At 37.8% G+C, this 23,995-nt stretch overlaps 1 protein-coding gene across 6 annotated transcripts; it reads left to right on the top strand.

Annotated features, from left to right (window-relative positions):
• The first annotated feature begins 2,105 nt into the window (after nucleotides 1-2,105).
• TBCCD1 (TBCC domain containing 1) lies at nucleotides 2,106-22,613 on the top strand. 6 transcript variants are annotated; one of them, XR_004989011.2, is made up of 9 exons: nucleotides 2,106-2,197; nucleotides 4,852-5,230; nucleotides 8,374-8,529; nucleotides 12,445-12,811; nucleotides 15,893-16,079; nucleotides 16,245-16,742; nucleotides 17,253-17,391; nucleotides 18,621-18,771; nucleotides 21,670-22,613. XR_004989011.2 is itself a non-coding variant. In XM_036443939.2 (7 exons), the coding sequence occupies exons 1-6, from the start codon at nucleotides 4,895-4,897 to the stop codon at nucleotides 18,748-18,750; spliced, it is 1,674 nt and encodes a 557-aa protein (XP_036299832.1). In that variant the 5' UTR covers nucleotides 4,852-4,894; the 3' UTR covers nucleotides 18,751-18,771; nucleotides 22,177-22,613. The 6 variants fall into 6 exon arrangements, 4 of the variants coding, with proteins under 4 accessions (XP_036299832.1, XP_045439728.1, XP_036299833.1 ...); XR_004989014.2 differs by lacking the exon at nucleotides 2,106-2,197 and having other exon boundaries at nucleotides 22,177-22,613; XM_036443939.2 differs by lacking the exons at nucleotides 2,106-2,197; nucleotides 17,253-17,391 and having other exon boundaries at nucleotides 22,177-22,613.
• The last annotated feature ends 1,382 nt before the right edge of the window (nucleotides 22,614-23,995 follow it).

The raw sequence follows: 23,995 nt of genomic DNA, 5'->3' as shown, positions 1-23,995 counted from the left end.
TCAGTCCGCAGACCGACGCTCTACCACTGAGCCAAACCGGTTTTGGCTATTTTATTGATTTTTTACAGAAAGGAAGAGAGAGGGATAGAGAGTTAGAAACATCAATGAGAGAGAAACATCAATCAGCTGCCTCCTGCACCACTACCTCCACCCTACCCCCACTGGGGATGTGCCCGCAACCAATGTACATGCCCTTGACCGGAATCTAACCTGGGACCCTTCAGTCTGCAGGCCTGCACTTTACCCACTGAGCCAAACCGGTTTCGGCAGGATATCTTATTTTGCCTTCTCCTGACAGCCCAGGAGAAAATGGTCTTGGTTTCACTGAGAAGTGGCCGTGCAGGCAGACAGACTGAACTTAGGATTCAACGTCCACTACAATTTAGCGGTGAGAAACGCACACCCCTCACCCGCCAGTCTGAGCTGAAGCTTGATTATTGACATCTCTTTACCAACAGTATTGTGACATTTTAATAGTAGAGAATCTTTAACCCATCTAGCACAACGTCTGGCACATAGTAACCAGGCACTCAGTGAATAACAATTATTTGTTATCATAACTGATCCCACCTACCCATACTCCTGCCTACTTCTCACTCCTCTCAGTAAATGCAGCACCTAATTGTTCAGTACAAAACTCTGTGTTCCTTTATTCCTGTGTTGTATTCCCTATACAGATGTTTACCTTTAAACTATAACTCAAATCTCTCCACTGCCTCTCTGGGCTAAGTCACATCATCCCTCACCTGGCCAGTGCCTCCTAATTAGTCTGGGGCGTCCACTCTTAATATTTCTTTTCCCTCCTGCCCACTCCACTGCTCCGATTTCTTACAAACATACCAGATCAGATCATTCCCCTGTTCAGAGGTCCCAAATCGCTTTTCATTGCACTTAGAATACAATTCCAACTCGTTATGGTAAATTATGAAACCTTATATGTCTCAATAATGCTGGAAAAATTTTTTTCAAAAAAAAACCAAAACCCTATTATGATCTGTGTACCCTCACTCTATACTCCTTATCATGTTCCAGCAAAACTGGTTTCCTTTCCCTTTTTTGAATACACCAAGCTCATTCCTGTTCTTTATGCCTGAAACCCTCTTTCCTAAGATCCTAATATGGGTGACTCCCTTTTAAACACAGATTTTCTTAATATGTATTATCTATTATCCCTATTAAAGTATGCACTCCAAGAAAACAAGGACCTTAACTGTTTTGTTCACTACTATAATCCCAATGCCTAGCACTGTGCCAGACACACAGTGATGCTCAACAAATAATTGCTGTTGCAGAAAACAAAGGCCTAGAGAGAATTGCTCAAGGCACTGAGCTACTAGTGGTGCAACCTGCTCTTTACTCCTGAATCACACAGAGTTTAGAGAAAGATAAGGTTATGCCTTCAGGAAGATGCCTTCTAGGGGAGAAAAGCTACACAAAAGAGGAACTAAATGCATTTTTTTTAACCATTGTATCTTCCACACCTAGAGAGACCATAAAAGAACTACGAAAGTAGAAAATGGCTAAAAATCATGAAATGGAGGTTTAAAAGGAGGAGTGATGTCTACTGCTGGGTGGAGTCCCAAAAAGCTTCATGAAGGCCTGGGTTTGTATCTTGGCTCGAGTCTTGTGTGATCTTAGGGATGTATTACTGTCACTCCTCTACTCCCTAGTTTTCTCGTCAATAAAACAAATGTACTTAACCAAAGAATTCTATGGGGAAATCTAGATAATACACATAAAGGTGCTTTACACAGTGGCCACCTAGAGTAAGCACTCTAACATGTAAGCTGTCATTCTCGTTGTTGTTATTACTGATCAAAGTGTGTCCTTCTCGTTGTTATTATTATTGATCTATAGATTTCCAGCAGCTATTGCCTGCCCACAGTTCTGTGAAGCAACAGAAAACTTCCTAGTCCCCTGAGTGGAAAGACTCGATCACACGAAGCGGCCGCGTAGGGCTCCAGGCCCCAGCATCCAGGAGGCTCACTAGCCTCCGCCAAATTGTCCTGACCGCTGAGAAGTGGTCGGCCGCTCTAGCCATACGGTCCTCCAGTTCTCGGTGGTGAGAGGCCTCGCGCGTGCGCGGTGTGTGCGACGGCGCTGGCGGCGCGGGCGAGGGGCGGGCCGGTCGGCGAGCGGGCGCGGCGGCGGCGGCGCACCGAGGTGCGGCGGGGCGGAGCAGAACCCGCCAGTGCAGGTAACGGCGGCTGGATCGGCGCCGGGGAGGGAGTGGGGGTCTGTTAGGCTTCAGGCCCCAAATAGGGGGACTGCCTTCGCACTCACCAGGTCTCGGTCGCCTGCGGACCCGATCCACAGGGTCTTCTCTGCCCTAAAGTGAGGTTAGAGCGCTCGGGCGGCCCGCGCAGCTTCCAACCCCGGACGGCATCCGAGGTGACTGGGAAGCCTCTGGAGGACCGCCCGGGACCACCCTCTGATCCCCCTCCCAACCCCCACCCTCGAAAAAAACCCTAATCCCAACTACCCCGGGGGCAATTTAGGTTTGTCGGCGGCTCTTACACGCCGAGATGCTGGGACCTGGGGTCAGACCCGCCGCTTTCTGGTACCGAGAAACCTTTCCACTCGGGACGAGGACGTTCGCTGTTGCCCACGGAGCTGAGGGCAGGTCATAGCTGCTGGAAAAGTCAGCACGCTCTGATCAGTCATAACAATGATAATGACAGTTTTATGTTTATGAATGTAGCCCTCTCGAATCCCGGACTTCTATAGAAGAAGGTTCATCTGCAGGATCTGCACACTTGAGACACAGGAGTCAGAACCTCACCGAGCAGCTTTGTCTCCATTCTGAGGTGGGGGAGGGCGACTATCTTCCTCATGTAACTTTAATGGTCTGGTTTTGTTCAGAACTACGCCAGACCATTCTCATCTTGGAAAACAGCTGCCATTTACCCTCTCACGCCCGCCCTTTGGGTCCAGCTCCTATGTTCCTGCACTTGGAACATGGCTTTCTCTGGCCTCACATCTAAAGCCATTCATTCCGGTATTTTCTCTTCTGGCTCCGTTTCTATTCGTCAGAGCTTTCCTCAAAACTAGGTTCTTAAAGTACAACTGTAAGCAACACAGTTCTCCGGTCAGACAGACTTGAGTTGTAATCAGGACTGTGCCAGTTTAAGTATGTGACTTTGGATAAATCCCGTAACTTTGCTAAGCCTTTTTTTTTTTTTTTTTTTTTTTTGTTATCTAAAAATGGGATAACCATACGAATCTTCAAATGGTTGTGAAGATGAAAACAGGTGAAGTGGGAAAATATTTAGCATGCTAGCTGGCACGTACGGTAGTAAGCAATCAATTGATGTCAATTATTTTTGAACAGGTAATTTCCCAAAGAAGCACAATTTTCTTAGAATCAAATGCAAGTTATAATAATAACAAAACTTTTTTCATCAGTTACATAAGGAAGGTTTTTTGATGTTACTTAGTGCAAAGACTACTCTGAAGGGAATACCGCGGGCCAAGAGAGGGTCCAACTTGATATAATCATTTAGGAAAGCAATGAAACTACATGTCAGGAGCCTCAGAAATGTCAGTTACTTCGTTTCACAAATGCACATGGGAAAATTTGGGGGGGGGGAACTAATTCTAATGCAGAAAGGTAGTATTGTAGCATTATTTATGGTAGTGAACATATTTAAACTTTTTATAATGGGGTTTTTTAACATTACAATAGGTTAGGAAATGGCCCCCTTGTGCTCATGACCCATCTTTAACAGAGATCAATATTTTGTTTATCTTGTTTTTGTGAAAAGTTTTAAATGTCTAAAAACAGAAGAATAAGCTGGGGTACATTTATGTAGAGTGTTATGAAGCTTTTAAAATAATCGGGAATTAGGTAGATGGTGTTATCACAACTATAAAAATTCAAAATTAACATCCAGTCTAGAAAAACAGAAAAGTGAGTACAGAAAAATATTAACTAGTTTCTGTTTGGTGGTGGGACTGTGGTTATTTTCTCCTTTTCTATTTTTAGAGACTTTATAAATAGTTTATAAAAGTCATATATTGTTATAACAAAGAAACAACAAACAAAATCTAAAAATATTGCACCTGAACATGTTAGGTTATGCCTTATACCGAGAATAGCTTTAACTCTCCTTGATCTATTTTAGCAACCTACATTTACATGAGCATTCTTGTGTGCCATCATGTATTGGTGCTTTATATTGAGCTTATATACGGGCAGCTAACACATTCACATCTTTAAACAACCATCCTTATGTATAAGTGAAGTTTTTTGTTTTGTTTTTTTAATATATTTTATTGATTTTGTACAGAGAGGAAGGGAGAGAGATAGAGAGCCAGAAACATCGATGAGAGAGAGAGTCATCGATCAGCTGCCTCTTGCACATCCCCTACTGGGGATATGCCCGCAACCAAGGTACATGCCCTTGACTTGAATCGAACCCGGGTCCCTTCAGTCCCCAAGCCAACGCTCTATCCATTGAGCCAAACCGGTCTCGGCTGACTCTGAAGTTTTATTCCCTTAATTTTAACTAATGTTCCTCTTCAGGTAGAGCAAGATTTCTTGTGATAGGATGACTCTTTTTCTCATTCCTTCTTTTCTTCCAACTCATACCTTATGCATTTATACAGTCTTCCTAAAACAACCACTTGGAACAATTCAAATAAAACAATTTTGTTTTATCACAAAATTTTTCTTGTTAAAATAGGTTGTAATGAGAACTGAAATAAATCCATTCTGTTCTTGATCTAGATCTGCTTTTTAAAATGATAGAGTACATTTGAAAACAGTTCAGGAGAGGGGTCACCTTAGAAAAAAAAAATGTATATGGAGTTTTGTTTCAAGTCAATTTGTGAAGAAATTTTGTTTCCTAGGTATGCAAAGAAGACTTGTTACACAAATGTCCTTAGAGATAATATGGATCAGTCCAGAATTCTCCTCTGGGTGAAAGCAGAACCCTTTATAGTGGGTGCCTTACAGGTCCCCCCTCCATCCAAGTTCAGTCTTCACTACCTCAGGAAGATATCAACCTATGTGCGAACCCGGGCCACAGAGGGAGCGTACCCACGCCTGTACTGGTCAACCTGGAGGCACATTGCATGTGGGAAGCTGCAGTTGGCTAAGGATCTGGCGTGGCTTTACTTTGAAATATTTGATAGTCTTGCAGTGAAGACAGCGGAAGAGCGCCTGGAATGGTCTGAGATTCTGTCCAACTGCACATCTGAGGATGAAGTCGAAAGGCAGAGAAATCAGGTATGGCTTTATATGTATGTGTAATTACTTTGGAAAATAAACTTTTTAACTTTTAAAGTATCTTATTTTAAAATGTTTAATGTATATACTAGCTGTATAGCATGTGGGGTTTTTTTTTAGGTCAATGACCATTATAATCCCTTTGTGTTTTTGAAGTTTTTAAAAACCAATTTGGCAGTACTTAATGAATTAGTCATTAGTTAGCCATCCTTATTTACCTGCTTCCAAAGCAATGTTACAGGAACTCTGTAATTGAAGGAGGGAAATATTTTTATTGACTTGAAAAGGTGGCCCGGTTGGTGTGGCTCAGTGACTGAGCATCAGTCAGCCCATGAACCAGGAGGTCATAGTTCGATTCCCGGTCACAGCCTGGGTGGAGGCTCTATCCCCAGCGTGGAGTGTGCAGGAGGAGGCAGCTGATCAGTGATTCTCTGTCATCATTGATGTTTCTATCTCTCTTCACCCCTCCTCTCTGAAATCAATAGAAACATCTTTAAAAAAAAAACAAAACACAACTATTTTGAGGTTAATGAGTGCTTATGAACCACTGATATGAACCACTTGACTTTTAAAGTGATCATCTGCTATGTGCTGGAATTCAGTGATTAGAACAGCATCTATGCTTTCATGGCTTCATGGAGCTCATGGACTTAGTAGGGAAAGCTGGTATGTAAAAAGGTGCTATTTAATGGTGTAAAATGTACAATAATTAAAAGCATACATAACATACAGAAATAGAATAGAGAAGAGAATGATTGATTCTGATGATCAGGAAGGGCTTCACAGAGAAAGTATATTAATCAGAATGGACTAGTTACAGTAGCAAGCAATCCAGCGTTTCAGTGGCTTGCACAATAACAGTTTATCATTTATGCAACACAGCATCTCTAGGCTTTCGTTGTCCAAGCAATGACTCAGGGACCCAGGCTGCTTCTGTCTTTTGGAGCCATTATTTTATTAGTCAGCTTTGGTGTAGTTAAAAACAAACAAGCAAAAATGGCATTCTAGTGGCTTACAGTAACAAAGGGTGTTTTTTTGTTTTTTTTTTCCTTGCTTATTTTACATGTAGACTACATCTTAGGTATGGCTCTCTTCCAGGCTGTGGCTTGGCTCTCTGTTCTTATTGAGGACCCACACTAAAAAAATAGCTTCTGGATAGCTCTTTTATTGTGACAGAGGGAAGAGCAACAAAGGAGGGAACTCATGTGTAACATACACTATGACCACTTTCATTCCATTGGCTAAAGTTTTGTCTTATGTCCATTCCTAAAATCAACAAAGGGGCAAAGTAAACTACTTCACCGGAAGGAAAATCCCATGGTTATAAACCTCGAGAAGGATAGGGTAGTGAACAGTTGCAAACATAATGCAATTTGCCACATCCTTCCCCAGTGGGACATCACAGTCTTTCTCTTCTATTTTTACTTTTTTTGGGGGGGAGAGTTTTAGGGGTGCTTGAAAGTAGACTGGAAAATGCCATCTAATTATGTGCCCAAGAAGAAAAGAAAAAGTATTTATTTAGCATCTAGCCAGTCTTTGTCACATAGGATAATATATAAGCAAGGTTTTGAGGATTGAAAAAAAGTTTGGCAAGCAACCAAGAGGGAAAGGGCATTACGATTATTAATTAATCAAACATTTACTGAGTGCCTACTATATGCTAGCCCTGTTAGAGGATACTGTAGAGAGAGAGATGAACAAAAACTCCAATTATTTTGAGTGTTTACTATGTGCAACGTTCTATTCTTATAGCAATATAAAAATGAGAAAGAGAAGGTTCTTGTAGTCCTCCTCAGGTATATGAAAGAATAATGACAATATAATAAATAGTTAATGGAAGTATATATAAAGTTAGGGAATTATGCTGATTTTAAAAAGCCAGTCCCTCGTGTGTACATACTATATGATTCTGTTTTTATAATATTCTTGAAATGACAATATTATAGAGATAGAGAACAAATAAGTGGTTGTTAGGGATTAAGGAAGTGGGGGTGAGAGTGGGAGAGTAGTGAGTATTGCTATAAAAGAACAACATGTGGGATTCTGCATTGGTGGAAATATTCTGTATCTTGACTATCAATGTTAATATCCTAGTTGTAATAATTTTTCTGTAGTTTTGCAAGATGGGAAACTGGGAGAAGTGTACATGGGATTTATCTTTGAGTTCTTACAACTGTATGTGAATCTACAGATATCTCATATAATTTAATTAGGAAAATAAAAACTGTTTGCCCTGGCCGGTGGTGCAAAGTGGTTAGTGTCACCATGCACCTAAGGGGCTCCGTCAGGGGCACATACGTGGGTTGCAGGTTTGCTTCTGGGTCCAGGTTTGTGTGGGAGGCAACCAGTCAATGTGTCTCTCTCACATCAATTTTTCTTCAGTTCCTTAGCAATAGCAGTTTTTAGCCAGGTTGGAATCAGGGTAAACATAAGTATTTTTAGCCAGGTGTATTACTGTATTTTTTTGCCTCTCCTGCATGTGTATGGAAATGCATATATGAGGATAATCATGAGCTTCAAAAGCTGAGTTTCAAACCACATTCTTCAAATAAGAAATCACTTATAAACATCTATCAGACCAGCTCTGGTTGCTTTTTTAAGTCAAGCAAACATCCCTTTAAGAATTTGATGAAACACCTGAGGCCTGCTACCTACAATACGTACATGCACAAAAAGATTACATACAATTCTAGTTATTGCACTGATATCCTAAACTTTCTTAATAAGTCTGTATGTGAGACTTAGGTTAACTAACCTCTGTGTCTTCCTTTGTTTTATCTGTCAATCTATTTATTCATTTTTGCTAAGGTGCTTTTTAACTTTTTAACTGTAATTTTAAACTTCTGCAATAATATGCTTTTTAAAAGTATCTACTTCATTCTTCTTCATAAGTTTTGGGAGAGAATATCTGGCCATAGATGCTACACAGCTTTCCAAGGTGACTCCAGTTTAATTAGATTAAGAAACTGCACATCTGTATATGAGAGACATACATAGCAAATGCTAGCAATGTTTCTACATTTGTCTTCCTAGGATCAGCAAACTGTTGTGGATTTTTTTTTACTATGTCTGTTTAGTTGTAAACCTAGTAATTGATACAGTTTTAGGACCTGTGCTAATCATTTATTTTTTTTCTTGGACAGCTCTCAGTGGACACCCTACAATTTCTGCTCTTCTTATACATACAACAGTTAAATAAAGTCTCCCTAAGGACATCTTTGATTGGAGAAGAATGGCCTAGTTCCAGAAACAGATCTCAATCTCCTGACCTGACTGAAAAATCCAGTTGTCATAATAAGGTACTATTTAATTTTGGTGTCTTTCTCTGTAAGAGAAATTGTTTGCTTTCATTAAAAATTATGTTGTGATTACTTATAAAAACCATTGATTTTCTGGTTTGTTTTGTTTTGCTTTGCTTTTCACTTTTTTTCCAAATAATAAAACAAAATCAAGGTGTGCAATCTTAAAATAGACAAGTGACTTCAGTTCCTTCATTGACACAAAATCACGTTTTTCAGACATATCATTCATCGTACTCTTATTAGCATTCCCATTTTTGAAAATGTTAATGAATTTGAATTTGCTCATTTGACTAAGAATAAATAAAAAGATGGAGTGTTTACATAGTCTTTTGAAATCTGAAAAATTTTCTAAAAATGTTTAGGTAACATGCTTAAGTATACTTAAGCTCAGCATGCTTAAGTAATTATTTGTGATGTGATATTCTAGAAGTTAAATTTAACCAATTAACTTCCAGGATATTTTGAATTTAATTAAAAAAAGATCTGCCACTTGCATTTTTAGACACTTGTGGCGTACAAATGGTTAACTGTCTCACATTGTGAATTTTAGAAAATCTTATTTCTTCTTTCTGTTTTTATTAAAAAAAATTTTTATCTGTTTATGTAAAAGTATTTTTTAAAACCTTAAGTGAAACCCTAACCGGTTTGGCTCAGTGGATAGAACGTCAGCTTGTAGACTGAAAGGTCCCAGGTTCAATTCCAGTCAAGGGCATGTACCTTGGTTGCAGGCACATTCCCATTAGGGGGTGTGCAGGAGGCAACTGATCAATGTTTCTCTCTCATCAATGTTTCTAACTCTCTATCCCTCTCCCTTCCTCTGGCACAAAAAAAAGTCAATAAAATATATTAAAAAACAAACAAACAAAAAGACCAACTTTAAGTGTAGATCTCAATATTTTTATCGTGTGCAAGCTCATTAATCTCCTTTTTCAAAGAAATCTGTTCACCCTTATATTTCATGATGGTATTGCCTCCTAGTTCTGCTTCTGCTTCTTCTCACTTTTTCATGAGCTGCTTTCCCTCTGGCCCTTACAAGCCATTGTTGCTTAGGATTCTGCAAATTTTGTCTTCTCATTTGACACAATTATTCAGCATAATTCTTTTTCTTCCCATGACTTCCTATATCTCAGTGGTCCTAAGTTTTTCTCCATTCTAGACTTCTCTCTTGACATAAGATGCCCTATTTCTACTTTAAACTTAGATTGTGCAAGTCCAGACGCATTAGAGATGCCAGCCATTGCCTGCTATTTCCACACCAGGCAGATCATAGTTCCTGCTGAATGAGCACTATTTAGAGGTGGTGTTTTGAACTAAGTAGCCTCCATTACTAGTAAAATCTGGTTCTGCCAATTAATATCACATGATTTTAGGCAATTCAGTTAATTTTTCTAGGCTTCTCTTTTCCAAGTGGGGATGATAAAGCCTATTTCTTAAAGGCTGTGAGAATTCAGTAATATATTAGCTTGAGACTTATTGTGCACCAGTAAGTGGTGGTTCTAGTTTGTGCTATAGTGTGACCTCTCCCAACAATTGATTAGACCAGGTATGGACACCTGACTAGAGTAGCCAATTCATTGGTATGTATTTAAAATTGGTCTGATTTGAAATGATGACCTGGCCTAATCAGTATTCCCAGGAACCAAAGAAAACAAGTTGGTGATGGGTGCTTCAGTTGACAGCTCATGTGGCATTGGGACCAGAATAGTCATTAAATTCATGCTTGTCCTGAAGTTATGAGGGATTAGAAACTCTGAGGTAATCAGAAGAAAAGAAGAGAATAGAACAGACATGCAGAGTGACGCTGGCCCCTGAGAAAGAACCAGATTCAAGATGGCTTTCCAGTTACAGTTTGGATGAGAACTAGCTGTATGTAGTTTTGGAGATGATTGTGTGTCCCTACAGTACAATCACCCTTTACATGAATTAATTTGTATTCCCCATGCAGGTGAAAGTCCACCCATGTTCTCTCTCTCATCACCCATACCTCGTTAGTTATCGTCTTACTGATTGTGCCTCCAAATAACTGTTTAAAAGTCTGTCCCTTTTCTTCCTTTTATATAGGCCTTAATGCTCTTTTGCTGGAGGGCCTTAATTTCTATAATAAGTTCCTACTTTGTCACCTTGCTGTTAGTCTATAGTCCACCCACTATACTGGAATTTCTCAAATGCAGAAGGATTATATCTCACTTCTATACAAATTTCATCAGTGAATTCTCATTATCATTGGCATTTCATATTGTACTCTATGGAACCACCACTGTGCCTGCTATCGGGGAGGGGAATGCAACAAAAGGGAGGAAGAACAGGTGAGGCTGTGGATAGCCCTGCTTAGATATTTCCTTTGGCATCCAAATGAGAGTTTATGAAAAAGAAAAAAGAAAAAAAGGTATAGCTATTGAGACAATAGGTTTAAGTCCCTGGCACACAAAATAAAGCCCAGATATCTTAATGTTTTATACAACGCTTTTCATGATTGGTCTTGGCTAGTATTTTAATTTTTTTTTTTAACCTGTCACTTCCCAGCATGCTTTCTTCACCCAGAATTTCCAGTTCTTTGAACACAGCAGGTAATTTTACTTCTATAGGCCTTGGCATATGCTGTTTCCTGTGCTCCAGTGCCTTTTTTCCTTGTCTGTTTGCCTAACAACATCAATCAAGAAGCAATTCACATTGCAACCACTATGATTTTTTATCCCCAAGTGGAATTCATTTTTCTCATACTCATAGAATATCTTTACAGATCTTTGCTACAGGTCTTATCTCATTGTGTTACGATTATTTTTTATATTGTCTTTTCACTCATAGACTCTTGAGTTCCTTGAGAGTAGGAACTATGTCTTATTTAGTTTTTATAATTCATCACTTAACACTACTTGTATCACACACAAAAAAAATTTGTCAAATGAGTAAGCCACCTCATTGGGACATCTGCTAACTCAAAGCTTATTCCTGAAGTTATAGCCTCTCAATTTAGTTATTGTAAGATTATTGCCTTGTTTCATCCAGTGGAATTTAAAATATTTTATAATTTGAGTAGGTAACTGAAGAAATCCAATGCTTCATTAAATGGATGTTCAAGGAGGTTATTTTTATGTTTGATCTGAAACTTATTTGCTAGCTGTGTGACCTTGGGTGAGTTTTTTAACATTTAAAAAAATTTTTCATTGGTCTTAGAAAGAGGAAGGGAGGGAGAGAAACATTGATGTGAGAGAGAAACATGGATTGCTTGCCTCTCACATGTGCCTAAACTGGAGATAGAACTTTTTTTTTAATATATTTTATTGATTTTGCACAGAGAGGAAGGGAAAAAGATAGTTAGAAACCGATGAGAGTCATCGACCAGCTGCCTCTTGCACACCCCCTAGTGGGGATATCCGGCAATCAAGGTACATGCCCTTGACCGGAATCGAACCCGGGACCTTTCAGTCTCCAAGCCGATGCTCTATCCATTGAGCCAAACCGGTTTTGGCTGGAGATAGAACTCTTAACCTAGGTATAAGCCTGACTGGAATTGAACTTCCCACCTTTTGGTATATGGGGTATATGGCTCCAGCCAACTGAGCCATACCAGCCAGGAATTTTTAACTTTTCTATATCTCTATTTCCTCATCTGTAAAATGAGCTTTTTTAAGATTGTTGTTAGGATTAAATATGTTAAATTTTGTGTGACACTTAGTGCTTGGCACACACTAAAGATTAACTATTAGTATTTTGAATTGGATAAGGTAGAGAAAGAATCTATATACCTATCACATACACACACAAAGTCTTATAAGGTTTATTTGGCACCTTAAATTCTTTGTTGGGGATGAGGCAAAGTATAAATATGAAATAACTAAAGTATAAAAGTTTCAGGTCTTAATAGAATCTCTTTATTCTGTTAAGTGTTGTTGTTTTTTTAATGTTTTTTAGAACTGGAATGATTATAGTCACCAAACGTTTGTCTATGATCATCTGTCAGATCTCCTTGAGCTGCTTTTAGATCCAGAACAACTCACTGCATCGTCTCATTCGACTAATACTAGTCTAGTCTCTAGAGAAGCTGTGGTGGCACTCAGCTTTCTTATTGAAGGTGCAGTGAGGAGAACCAGGAAGATATACCCACTTCATGAGCTTGCACTGTGGCAACCACTACATGCAGAAAGTGGCTTCTCAAAGATTTCTAAGACCTTTTCTTTTCATAAGTTGGAAGCCTGGTTGAGAGCCTGTTTGACTGGGAATCCATTTGGTACCTCTGCTTGCCTCAAGTCTGGAAAGAAATTGGCTTGGGCTCACCAAGGTATTTAATACTTTATATTAAATTTGAATGACAACTTAGAGGACTTAGGATTTTCTGATGTATTAATGATCACACATCTGTAGAAAACCTAAAAAATATTGCTACTATAAAAGTGAAAAGAAGAACATTTTTCTTCTCAATATATGTCTTTTTCTCTCAAGGCAGCAATAGTCTCACAGGTTTTATTAGTCCAGGTCATTTTGACTTCAGTTAACAGAAACTCCAACTTCAGTTAGTCCTCTTTTTGCTCTGCTTTTCTCTTTTCGATTCTTTCTTCCTCTCATTCTCATAGGCTTATTTGCTTCAGGTCTTCCTATTATGGCAGAATTTGGCCATTCTGCAGTTATACAACCTCAGATCCTTTTTAGCTCTACAAACACAAGCAGACTAGATATCTCTAAATAGGAAATTTAAATTTATCATAGAGAGAATCTAGCTTTGGTTGCATCCATTATCTATTTTCAATAGTCCAGCTATGGTTAAAGGAATAGGTTCAGGTGCCCTGTGACTTCTTGGGGCCCAGGTATAAGTTTTAAGAGAAGAAAGTGGCTATATTCAGGCAAATGTCAGACAAAATAATTGGGGGGGAAAACCACCTAGAATATCCTTTCATAATCTCTGAATTTTAAAGATAAAGAGAAAATAGGTTCTGTGCAAGAAAATGTAAGAAAAAAATCAGTTTTGTTTCAAATTTTTATAATGCAAGAAATGGTTGATCAACAACTACAGAACCTGGAGCAAAAACAGTGATCTAAGAATTCTATATTCAACTGAGCTATTGCTTTAGTATGAGATCAAAGTCTCTCAGATATGTAAGTTTCCCATAAATACATAGGAGATATTACATAATTCTTAATGTTGATGAAAGAATATAGGTACAAATAAATTTTTAAATGTTATAGTAGGGGCTAGTAGAAAAAAAGGATATCTAACCTCTTAGGATTATACTAAAACTAGAGGCCTAGCGCACAAAATTCGTGCACTGGGGGTGGGGGTCCCTCAGCCCAGCCTGCACCCTCTTGCAGTCCAGGATCCCTCCCTCCTTACTGCTCCTTACCACTCAGCTCACTGCTCCTTAGTGTTGCTGCGGAGGCAGGAAAGGCTCCTGCCACTGCCACTGCACTCAGTGCTGACTGAGCAGCACTCCCCTTATGGGAGCACACTGACCACCAGGGAGCAGCTCCTGCATTGAGTGTCAACCCCCTGGTGGTCAGTGTGCATCATAGCAACCAGTTGTTCTGGCTGTTGCACCATATGGCCACTTAGGCTTTTATTATAGAGACTAGTGGCCCGGTGCATGAAATTCGTGTACAGGAGGGATGTCCCTCAGCTTGGCCTGCACCCTCTCCAATCTGGGACCCCTCAAAGGAGGTCCTACTGTTGGTTTACAGGGATTGGGCCTAAATCAGCAGTCAGACAACCCTCTCACAATCCAGGACTGCTGACTCCAGCCATGCACCTGCCTGCCTGCCTGTCTGCCTGCCTGATTGCCCCAATCACTCTGCCTGCTGGCCTGCTCACCCCAAATGCCCCCCTGACAGCCTGATCACCCTCAGTCGCCCCCCCTGCTGGCCTTTTTTGCCCTCAACTTCCCTCCCCACTGGCCTGCTCACCCCCAACTCCCCCCCTGCTGGCCTCCTCACTCCAAACTGCCCCCCACAGCTGTTCTGATCACTTCCAACTGACCCCCACTGATGGCCTACTCACCCCCAACTTGCCCCCCTGCTTGTCTGTTTACCCCCAATGGCCCTGCTGTCCCATCCTGGCCTGATCACCCCCCAGCGACCCAAGGTCCCAGCCCCTCCTGGTTTTCTTTTCTTTTTTCTTTTTTTTTTTTCAGCACCTCCTTGAGTGGAGGCTAGGGCCAGCAGGAAGCAAGTATCTAGGATTTATTTATCTTCTGTAATTGAAACTTTGTAGACTTGAGTGGAGGTCAGGGGCAGCCAGGGTGTATGGAAAGCTTGGCTTCCTCCATCGCAGGGGGCAACCCAAGCCTCCTGCTGGCTCCAGCTCCATGGCTGCTGCCATTTTTGTTGGGATTTATTTATCTCCTATAATTGAAACTTTGTAGTCTTGAGCAGAGGCCAGAGCTGGCCAGGGTGGGTGGCAAACTTGGCTTCCTTCATTGCTGGGACAACCCAAGCCTCCTACTTGCTCCAGCTCCATGGCCAGCTGCCATCTTGATTGGGTTAATTTGCATACTCACTCCAGATTGGCTGGTGGGTGTGGCTTGGTGTAGCGGAGTGATGGTTAATTTTGCATGTTCCTCCTTTATTAGTGTAAATATTAACAATGGTACATGTAGATTAACAAGTAATTTTTATCTTTTTTTGCCACTTGTACTTAAAATTTTTCTACAACCATGTATTTTTTTTTTAATTTAATATAAGGTAATAAGAATTATTTTAAAAGACAAAGAATAATATACTTCACATTTAGTCAATATTCTTTACAAGGGTGTCCTGATGGCTTTCAGGGAAGTGCTGTCTAAAAAGTCAATCCCATAATAGGAGGACAACCTGCACAGATTTTTTTGAGTGTCAGTTTGTTCAAGGCACTGTGTTTGAGAGGAAGATATGTTTTCAGTATGATTTTGGGAGTAAAGATATAAACCAAAAAAGAATTCATGGAATGATATGGTAAATAACTTGGGAGAGGTTCAGTATTAGTGTTATGGCAATTGAAAGAGATTATTTAAGGGTAGGGATGATAAATTAAGTTCTTTTAAAGAAGAAGATATTTGAGTTGGCTCAGCTCTCCAAAGCTACTTACTAGTATATGACCTTAGACACATTACTTAATTTGAAAGGTAGACATGAAAAATATCTTAGCTCTATCCAGGCAATCTTGAATGGATTATAAGTTTTAAAATTCCTTATAAAAATTTAAATACTGAAAACATACAGAAAAGTGCCGAGAATAGTACAGCTAACACCTTTTTACCCAATACTCAGATGTAACATTTTAAAAATCTTATATGTATCTAATTTTAGACATATACACATGTAGAAATGTGTGACAACATATGGTTGATACTTTTCTTTCATTTGAAACTATCTCATTTATATTTTTCTTAAATAGTTGAAGGGGCGACCAAAAGAGCCAAGATTGCTTGTAATACTCATGTAGCCCCTAGGATGCATCGCATGGTGGTGATGAGCCAGGTTTATAAGCAGACACTGGCCAAGAGCTCAGATACTCTGGTGGAGGCACACGTAAAGATTCATCGTTGCAACGAATCTTTTATATATCTGCTCTCTCCCTTACGGTAAGCACAGTCTTGATAGTATTTTGATATTTTGACATTTTCTTTGGACTAGAATTGAACTCTTGTTTTACCATCAGAGAATAATTTTGTATTCAAATATTTTTTTATCTTATTCCCATTCACAGGAATTTACCTCGGTTGTTTTGTTTTGTTTTGTTTTTTCAGGTCTGTGACAATTGAGAAATGCAGAAATAGTACCTTTGTCCTCGGCCCTGTACAGACTGCTCTTCACCTCCACAGCTGTGACAACATTAAAGTCATTGCTGTTTGTCATCGTTTGTCCATGTCTTCCACAACAGGCTGCATCTTTCACATTTTGACACCTACACGCCCACTTATTCTCTCTGGGAACCACAAAGTAACTTTTGCCCCTTTTCACACCCATTACCCAATGCTGGAGGACCATATGGCCAAAACTGGCCTTGCTACAGTGCCTAACTATTGGGACAATCCAATGATTGTGTGCAAAGAGAACAGAGACACAAGTGTCTTCCGACTCTTACCACCTTGTGAATTCTATGTATTTATTATTCCCTTTGAAATGGAAGGGGACACAACAGAGATACCTGGGGGTCTTCCATCTTCATATCAGAAAGCACTGGTCCATAGAGAACAGAAAATACATATCTGGCAGAAAACTGTGAAGGAGGCTCGTCTGACAAAGTAAGTATTTTCTAGAAGTAATAATTTGTCTTTTATGTAAAATTCCATGGAAAGCAAATTAATCTGCATGTATTTATAGCTGTGCTAAAATAATAAAAATATTAAATATGTCTTTAGTTAAAGCTTGTATTTTCAAGTCAGTATTTCAGGTACAGTTTGGAGAGATGAGAGTGAATGGATACTCAAGTATTAGACTTCCCTTTTCAAAGAAGCTTAAGTATAATTGGCAGATATAAAACTTAAATGAATGAAAGATCATATATAGCATATGCCACATAATCCTATACTTAAATGGATTAGTTTTAGTTTTTAATTTACTCTTTTGCCCTATGATGGTGGTTCTCAAGCTTGGACATGCATCAGAATCATTCAAGGGCTTGTTAAAAATGCATATTTCCTGGTTCCACCATACTGCAGACTTATTCCTTATATAGTCCATGGACTAATGCCAGTTTTTAAAATTTTTTTCCCTAATCCATGCTTTCTCTCTCTCCCTTTCTCTCCCTCTAGAATCAATAAAAAACAAACATATCCTCAGGTGAGGATTGGAAAAAAAAGTTTTGATCCAGTCACAGGATTTTCTGGATTCATTCTTATGGCTTTGTTCTCATCATGTGGATTAGGGAAAGAAATACAGGGTGGAGCAAAAGTAGGTTTACAGTTTTTATGGAATATAATACAATAATGAATAAATAATAATACAAGAATAAATTGTTTTGCATACTCACAACTGTAACCCTACTTTGCCCCACCCTGAATTTATCTATACAAAGTTGCTACACGCCAAAAAATATAAAGATCACTAATAGAACTCATGCTTTACCTGGGAATTCATTGTGATAATGCTGCTATCTTTTGCAAACATTCCATCTGGTTTGCATCATAAATTGAGCCACCAAGATAATATTACAAACTAGGCAGTCTCATATCATAGAATAATGATGGCCATAATAGCAGGTTATATGTATAGAGCACTTACTGTGTAACAAGTGCTATTTTAAGCACCTTCTATGTATTAACTCATTTATTCTTTATAACAATACTTTATTGCAGAAAAAGAAACTGAGAAACAAAGATTTAGTAATTTACCCAAATAGCATTCTCAGTACTCTCCATTCCCTTACTCTTCTGTATATTTATTGAAGGCATTTACAACTAAGTTCATAATCATATATTTATTTTATATATTACCTGTCTTCCCTAGTAAAATATACATCCATAAAGCACATAGACTACACAGATCACATTGTGAATGGCGCCCTCTGGAGTCGTGTAGTACAGCAGCCTTGTCTCCTCTCCTTTGCACATTTATCCCCATGAGTCAGAACACTACACAGCATTACTTGGTCCTCAGTAAATATCTGAGTAAATAACCATAGTAGGACAAAGTATGTAATTATTGATAACTTTTTAAAAAATATATTTTATTGATTTTGTACAGAGAGGAAGGGAGAGGGATATAGAGCTAGAAACATTGATGAGAGAGAAACATTGACCAGCTGCATCTTGCACACACACACACCACCACCACCACCCCCCCACCACTTTCCACTGGGGATGTGCCCGCAACTAAGGTACATGCCCTTGACCTGAATCAAACCTGGGACCTTTCAGTCCACAGGCCGACTCTATCCAATGAGCCAAACGGTTTTGGCTATTGATAACACTTTATAAGGAGGGCATTGTATTTGACTAAATTTATTTTGTGGGGTCGTGGTCTAATATACAGAACTGAACAGAACATTTATTTGGAGAGAACAAATGGGTAACCAGAAATAATTTACAATTTATTCCATTAATGTGTTTTCTAATCACTTGGAGTAAAATTAATGTGACTTAGTGTTTTTACATTCTTTTTGTTCTCAACTTCAATTTTAGGGATCAAAGGAAACAGTTCCAGGTGCTTGTGGAGAATAAGTTTTATGAGTGGTTGATTAATACAGGACATCTCCAACAGCTGGACAGCCTTGTGCCCCCTGCAGCAGGTTCCAAACAAGCAGCAGGATAAGACTCCTACATCAAAACACTGGTAGGCATTTATAATACAGACCACTTAAAACAAATTACTTTGGGAAAATATTGTAAGCACACACCAAAAAACAAACAAACAAAAAAACTGCACAAAATATTGCTACCAACTGTTGCCAAAATTTTCCCACTACTCCTTTACATACCCATGTTTGCCACAGTTTATAGTGAGAAGACCAACAAAATATTTAGGTGGAGCCTATTGAATTATGGGCAAAGATAACAGCCAAGTTTTATCTTTTTTTGCCTCTTGCCTGATAAAATTTGTGTTGTACAAAGATATTGCTTTCCCCATACATAGCTTTAGGAATTTTATTCCACCTTCATAATATATCTTTCCTCTTCTCATCACTCCACACACAAACTGATTAATTAGGTGGCTTTTGTTCATTGCACATGAGCTTTAGTAAGTTACCAGAATTAATCCAAATAAGATTTGAATTCTGAACTCTAGGATTCAGTGGAGGAGAAGATGGATAGAAACAAATTTAATGGAAATTATTTAATTCAAATTTGTAGTATTCTTTTTATAGACATTGGTATACTTTGCCATTTTAAAGATTGACAATAGAAAAACAAAGGACATAAATAGGTAGAAAAAATACAAAACACAAAGGTGCTCATTTTCACTTAAAATTAAAGAAATATAGGATACTATTTTTCATCTATCAAATTGGCAAAGATAAAAAACTGATGGTATGCAACACTGGGGAGACATTTCACTTACCACTGGGAAAGTATAAATTTGTGCAACCTCTTTGGAGGATAGTTTGGCAAAATCAAAATAAAAAATCCGCGTATTTTTGACTTAGTAATTTCACTTTTTAGATTTATCTTATAAATACACATGTATGGAAAGATCTCTGTAAAAAACATGTTCACTGCAGCATTGTTTAAAATAGCTATAGACTGGAAACAATCCACATGCTTCTCAATAGAGGACTGATGCCTAATGAACTGGTACATTCATGTCATGGAGTGCTCTTTGAAAAGGATTAGGAATATCTGAATATACTGATTTTGAATGATCACTGAGCCAGGAATGGGAGGTGTAGGATGAATGTGTGTGTAAAATGTTTTCTTGTGTGTTTGAAAAAAGGAAAAGATTATCACACGTATTTATATGCTAATTATATGCCTTCAAATTTCTAAAAGATAATAAATTATTAACAGTAGTTGTCTGAGAAATAAGACTGGGTGTCTAGAGTGGGAAAACATTTAAAATTTTTTATTAAACTATAATTCACTTACGTAAAAATTACCTTTTTTTTAAATTGAAGCATCGGAGTCCAATTTTATTTTATTATTTTTTAAAAATATATATTTTATTGATTTTTTTACAGAGAGGAAGAGAGAGGGACAGAGAGTTAGAAACATTGATGAGAGAGAGAGAATCATCGATCAGCTGCCTGTTGCACACTCCCTACTGGGGATGTGCCCACAACCAAGGTACATGCCCTTGACCGGAATCAAACCCGGGACCCTTCAATCCGCAGGCTGACGCTCTATCCACTGAGCCAAACCGGTTTCGGCAAAATCACCTTTCTAAAGTGAAAAATTCAGCAGCTTTTATTATATTCACAAGTTTGTACAACCATCACCTTTAACAAATCCAGAACATTTCCATCACCCTAAAAATAAATCCCATACACATAGACAAGTTACTCCTTATTCCTCCAACTGTGGATATCTTCTCTTCCCCCAGTATTTGACAGCCATTAGTATTTCTTAATTTGTCAACTTTGGACATTTGTTATAAATGAAATCATATAACATGTGGCCTTTATAACTGGTGTTTTTCACTTAGCATAACGTTTTCAAGGTTTATCCATATAGCATGTCATTCCTTTTTATGACTGGATAATACTCCATTATATGGATTATACCACACTTTGTTTATCTGTTCATCAGTCGATGGACATTTGAGTTGTTTCACTTTTTAGCTGTTATGAATAATGCTGCTGTGAACTGTGTATAAGTTTTAGTACAGAAATATTTTTATTTTTCTTGGTAGTATATACCTAGGAGTGGAAGGTCATATGTTTAACTTTTGACTTACTGCTCAACTGTTTTCTAAAACTGTGCTAATTCTTTATTGTTTACTTTATATATTGTTTGCATTTTTAAAAGTTATTTTTATTAAAAAGGAATTTTATAATATTTAGTTAGTAAATGCTAAGATTGAGAATTGGAAATCTGCCTGGCTGGTGTGGCTCAGTGGTTAAGCATTAGTCCATGAAACAAGAGGTCACTGGTTCGATTCCCAGTCAGGGTACATGTCCTGGTTGTGGGCTCCATCCCCTGTAGGGAGCTTGCAGGAGGCCAATCAATGAAGTTTCTCTCTATTCCTAAAAATTAAACACACACACACACATACACACACAAAGAATTGGAAATCTGATGGGATCCCAAGGGGTCCTTAGTGCTGCCACGGAAGCAAGAGAGTCTCCCACCATCACTACTGCGCTTGTCAGCCTTGAGCCTGGCTTCTGGCTGATTGGCACTTCCACAGGGGACGCTCCTGTGTTGAGCGTTTGCCCCCTGGTGGTCAGTGCATTTCATAGTGACCCATTGTTCTGCAGTTTGGTCAATTAGCATATTAGCTTTTATTATATAGGACGAGAAATATAACAGGGTATAATTTCAGTTTAAACTAATCCCCATAACTTGCTAGTAATTTTTAATGTTTATATATGCATTTTTTTTATTATGAACTAATGTGTTCCTTAGAGAAAAAGGAATATAATTATCTTTAAACTTTATGTATTTTATTACTCCTAATTAACCTCAGACTTTGAAAATATATGTGATTTTATAATTACAAGATTTTTTTTTTCCTAATCATTTTCAGAAAGGCAATAGAAAATGCAGTTAATTTTAATTTTTCTTTTATCTTCAGGGCCCTGGAAACATGAATGGAAGCTATTCATTGGAAAGGTGCTCTTGCTACTTGAAATGACTTTGGGGCATTCTCTCCCTTGATTTCTATTCTTTATTCATTTATTACCATTTCAGTTGAATTTTAGGTAAAATGACTACATATATTATAAATGTACTGTTTATAGACCATCAGTAGATTCATCATTGTGATGCCAAAATGAAAAGTTGATGAAGTCAGTCCATTGTATGTATGTTCATATTACAGTGATTGAATGTAGATTTAAAAGTTAATTTCACATTTTAATTTGTCTGATAAAAGGGTTTCATCCTTTCTGGTTGAAGAGTTCTATAGTTCTTTGTAACTATTTAAGAGGAAATAGCTACTTTCTTAAAAAATAATTGGAAAGAAAGTATGATTGTTGGTATATAAATATAGCAGAGATAGTTTTATACAAAACCATTTTAGTCCTTAAAGTATGAAACTTAATGAAACTGTAAAGCCTTTATTTTTCATTTTTTGCTTCAGATTTTCAATAAACAAAGCTCTAAAAAGTAATTTTCTCCTTTTGATAAAAAGTTAAGCTTTACTTTTAACTCTTGAAAAGGTTCCCATTGTTATTCTATGATGTTATATCAAAATAAAGTTTACATTTGACTGGGAAAGCTGTGTTCTTTAAGATAATGTAAAACAATTATCAAATTAGTAAAATGAATCTAGTTGCTGATAAATGTTGTTTTATCTGCTCATTGACTATTTAATTAGTAATTATATCAAAAAAGGGCTTTATCTTTTATTTCTAAAATTAAAATTAAAACTCAGACTATTAATTCTAATTGAAGTTTTCATAGTTTTTATTTTAAGGTAAAATGTAAGCAAGCAGAGTGTTATCAAATAAACACTGGAGTAATAGAAGTGTGTTTTGTAAATTGCTATGGTTAATAAAATTAATGGTATTAATTTCTTTAAAGTTTATAAAAGTCTCAAAACTACACATATAATTTAATATTTTGTTTCTCATATCAAGGCACATCTATCATTTTCTGAATTGACTATAATGTATCTTGGGGCATCTCATTTATAAAAATATTTGTTGGATACTTGATTAGTAGAAAAATGAGGAAGTTGGACTTTTGAGAAAAATATACTTGACCAGGAAAAGTAAAATTGAGGTGGTTTTTTTTTTTGTGTGGTGTGCTCTTTTTTAGCATATATAAGATGTAATCTCATTCTTAAAGTCAGAGGTATATTAAATGCTAACATGTTCTCTAAACAAGTCCCAGTATGATATTGCAGAGAAATGCCACCTGGCTTAGCTAAACCTTTGCAAATTTAAGAGTCCCTGTAGTAGCTTTATGTGTCAGGCTATGTATGTAGCACCCTTTCTTATGGATTAGAATTTTGTGTGTGTGTGTGTGTGTGTGTGTGTGTGTGTACACGTATGTGGTTAAAAGATTTCCAACTTAACAGTTGTAAGAATTTGAATTCCTACATATTTTTTTGTCTAGATTTACCAAGTGTTAACATTTTGCAACATTCACTTTACTACTCTTTATATAGTATTACTAGAGGCCTAGGGCACGAAATTCGTACACAGGTGGGATCCTAAGGCCTGGCCAGCAATCAGGGCCATTCGGGGCTTTTCTTTATTCTGCACCATCCCTTGGTGGATAGCGCACATTATAGTGAGTGATAGAATTTCCAATCTCCCAGTCGAACTCCCACAGGGACATTTTGCATATTAGTCTTTTATGTATATAGATTACTTTGTTTTGCTCAATGATTTGAGAGTAGATTGCAGACATTTTGGGCCTTTATGCCTAAATACATTAGCATCTACTTAATAAAAAAAAACAGACATTCTCTTACCTAGCTAGTCATAGTACAATGATTAAATTTCAGAAGTTTAACATTAGTACTATCTAATTTACAGTTTATATTAAAATTTATCTAATTTACAGTTTATATTAAAATTTTTGCTAATTGTTACAAAGATGTCCTTTGTTGTGATTTTTTTATTCAAACACAAGATCATGCATTGCTTTTAAGCTATGTAAATTTTGTTGTTTTGCAACATACCACTTCTGTTCAGAAATAGAGTTTATCCTTCTGACTCATCTCCTGCAAGTTCTACTGAAGAAAAAAAAAATATTTAGGATTTCAAGATGGCTGCTTTTAGAAAACCAAATTTACCGAGTAAGAGGACCATTTTTATTTTTTATTCTAAAAACTTTGGCTGAGTTTTGGTGTCTTGACTCAGCAAAGTCTGTTTTTCATCAAGGCTTGGTAAGCATGAAAGTGGGTACTGAAGCTTTCCTTTATTTCATAATCCCAATTGTTTTTCTAG

The sequence above is a fragment of the Pipistrellus kuhlii genome, unplaced genomic scaffold (genome assembly GCF_014108245.1).
Source record: "Pipistrellus kuhlii isolate mPipKuh1 unplaced genomic scaffold, mPipKuh1.p scaffold_m20_p_2, whole genome shotgun sequence".
In the NCBI taxonomy this organism is placed as follows: Eukaryota; Metazoa; Chordata; class Mammalia; order Chiroptera; family Vespertilionidae; genus Pipistrellus; species Pipistrellus kuhlii.
The sequence above is the reverse complement of the archived record's forward strand: the minus strand, read 5'-3'. Positions and strand labels throughout refer to the sequence as shown.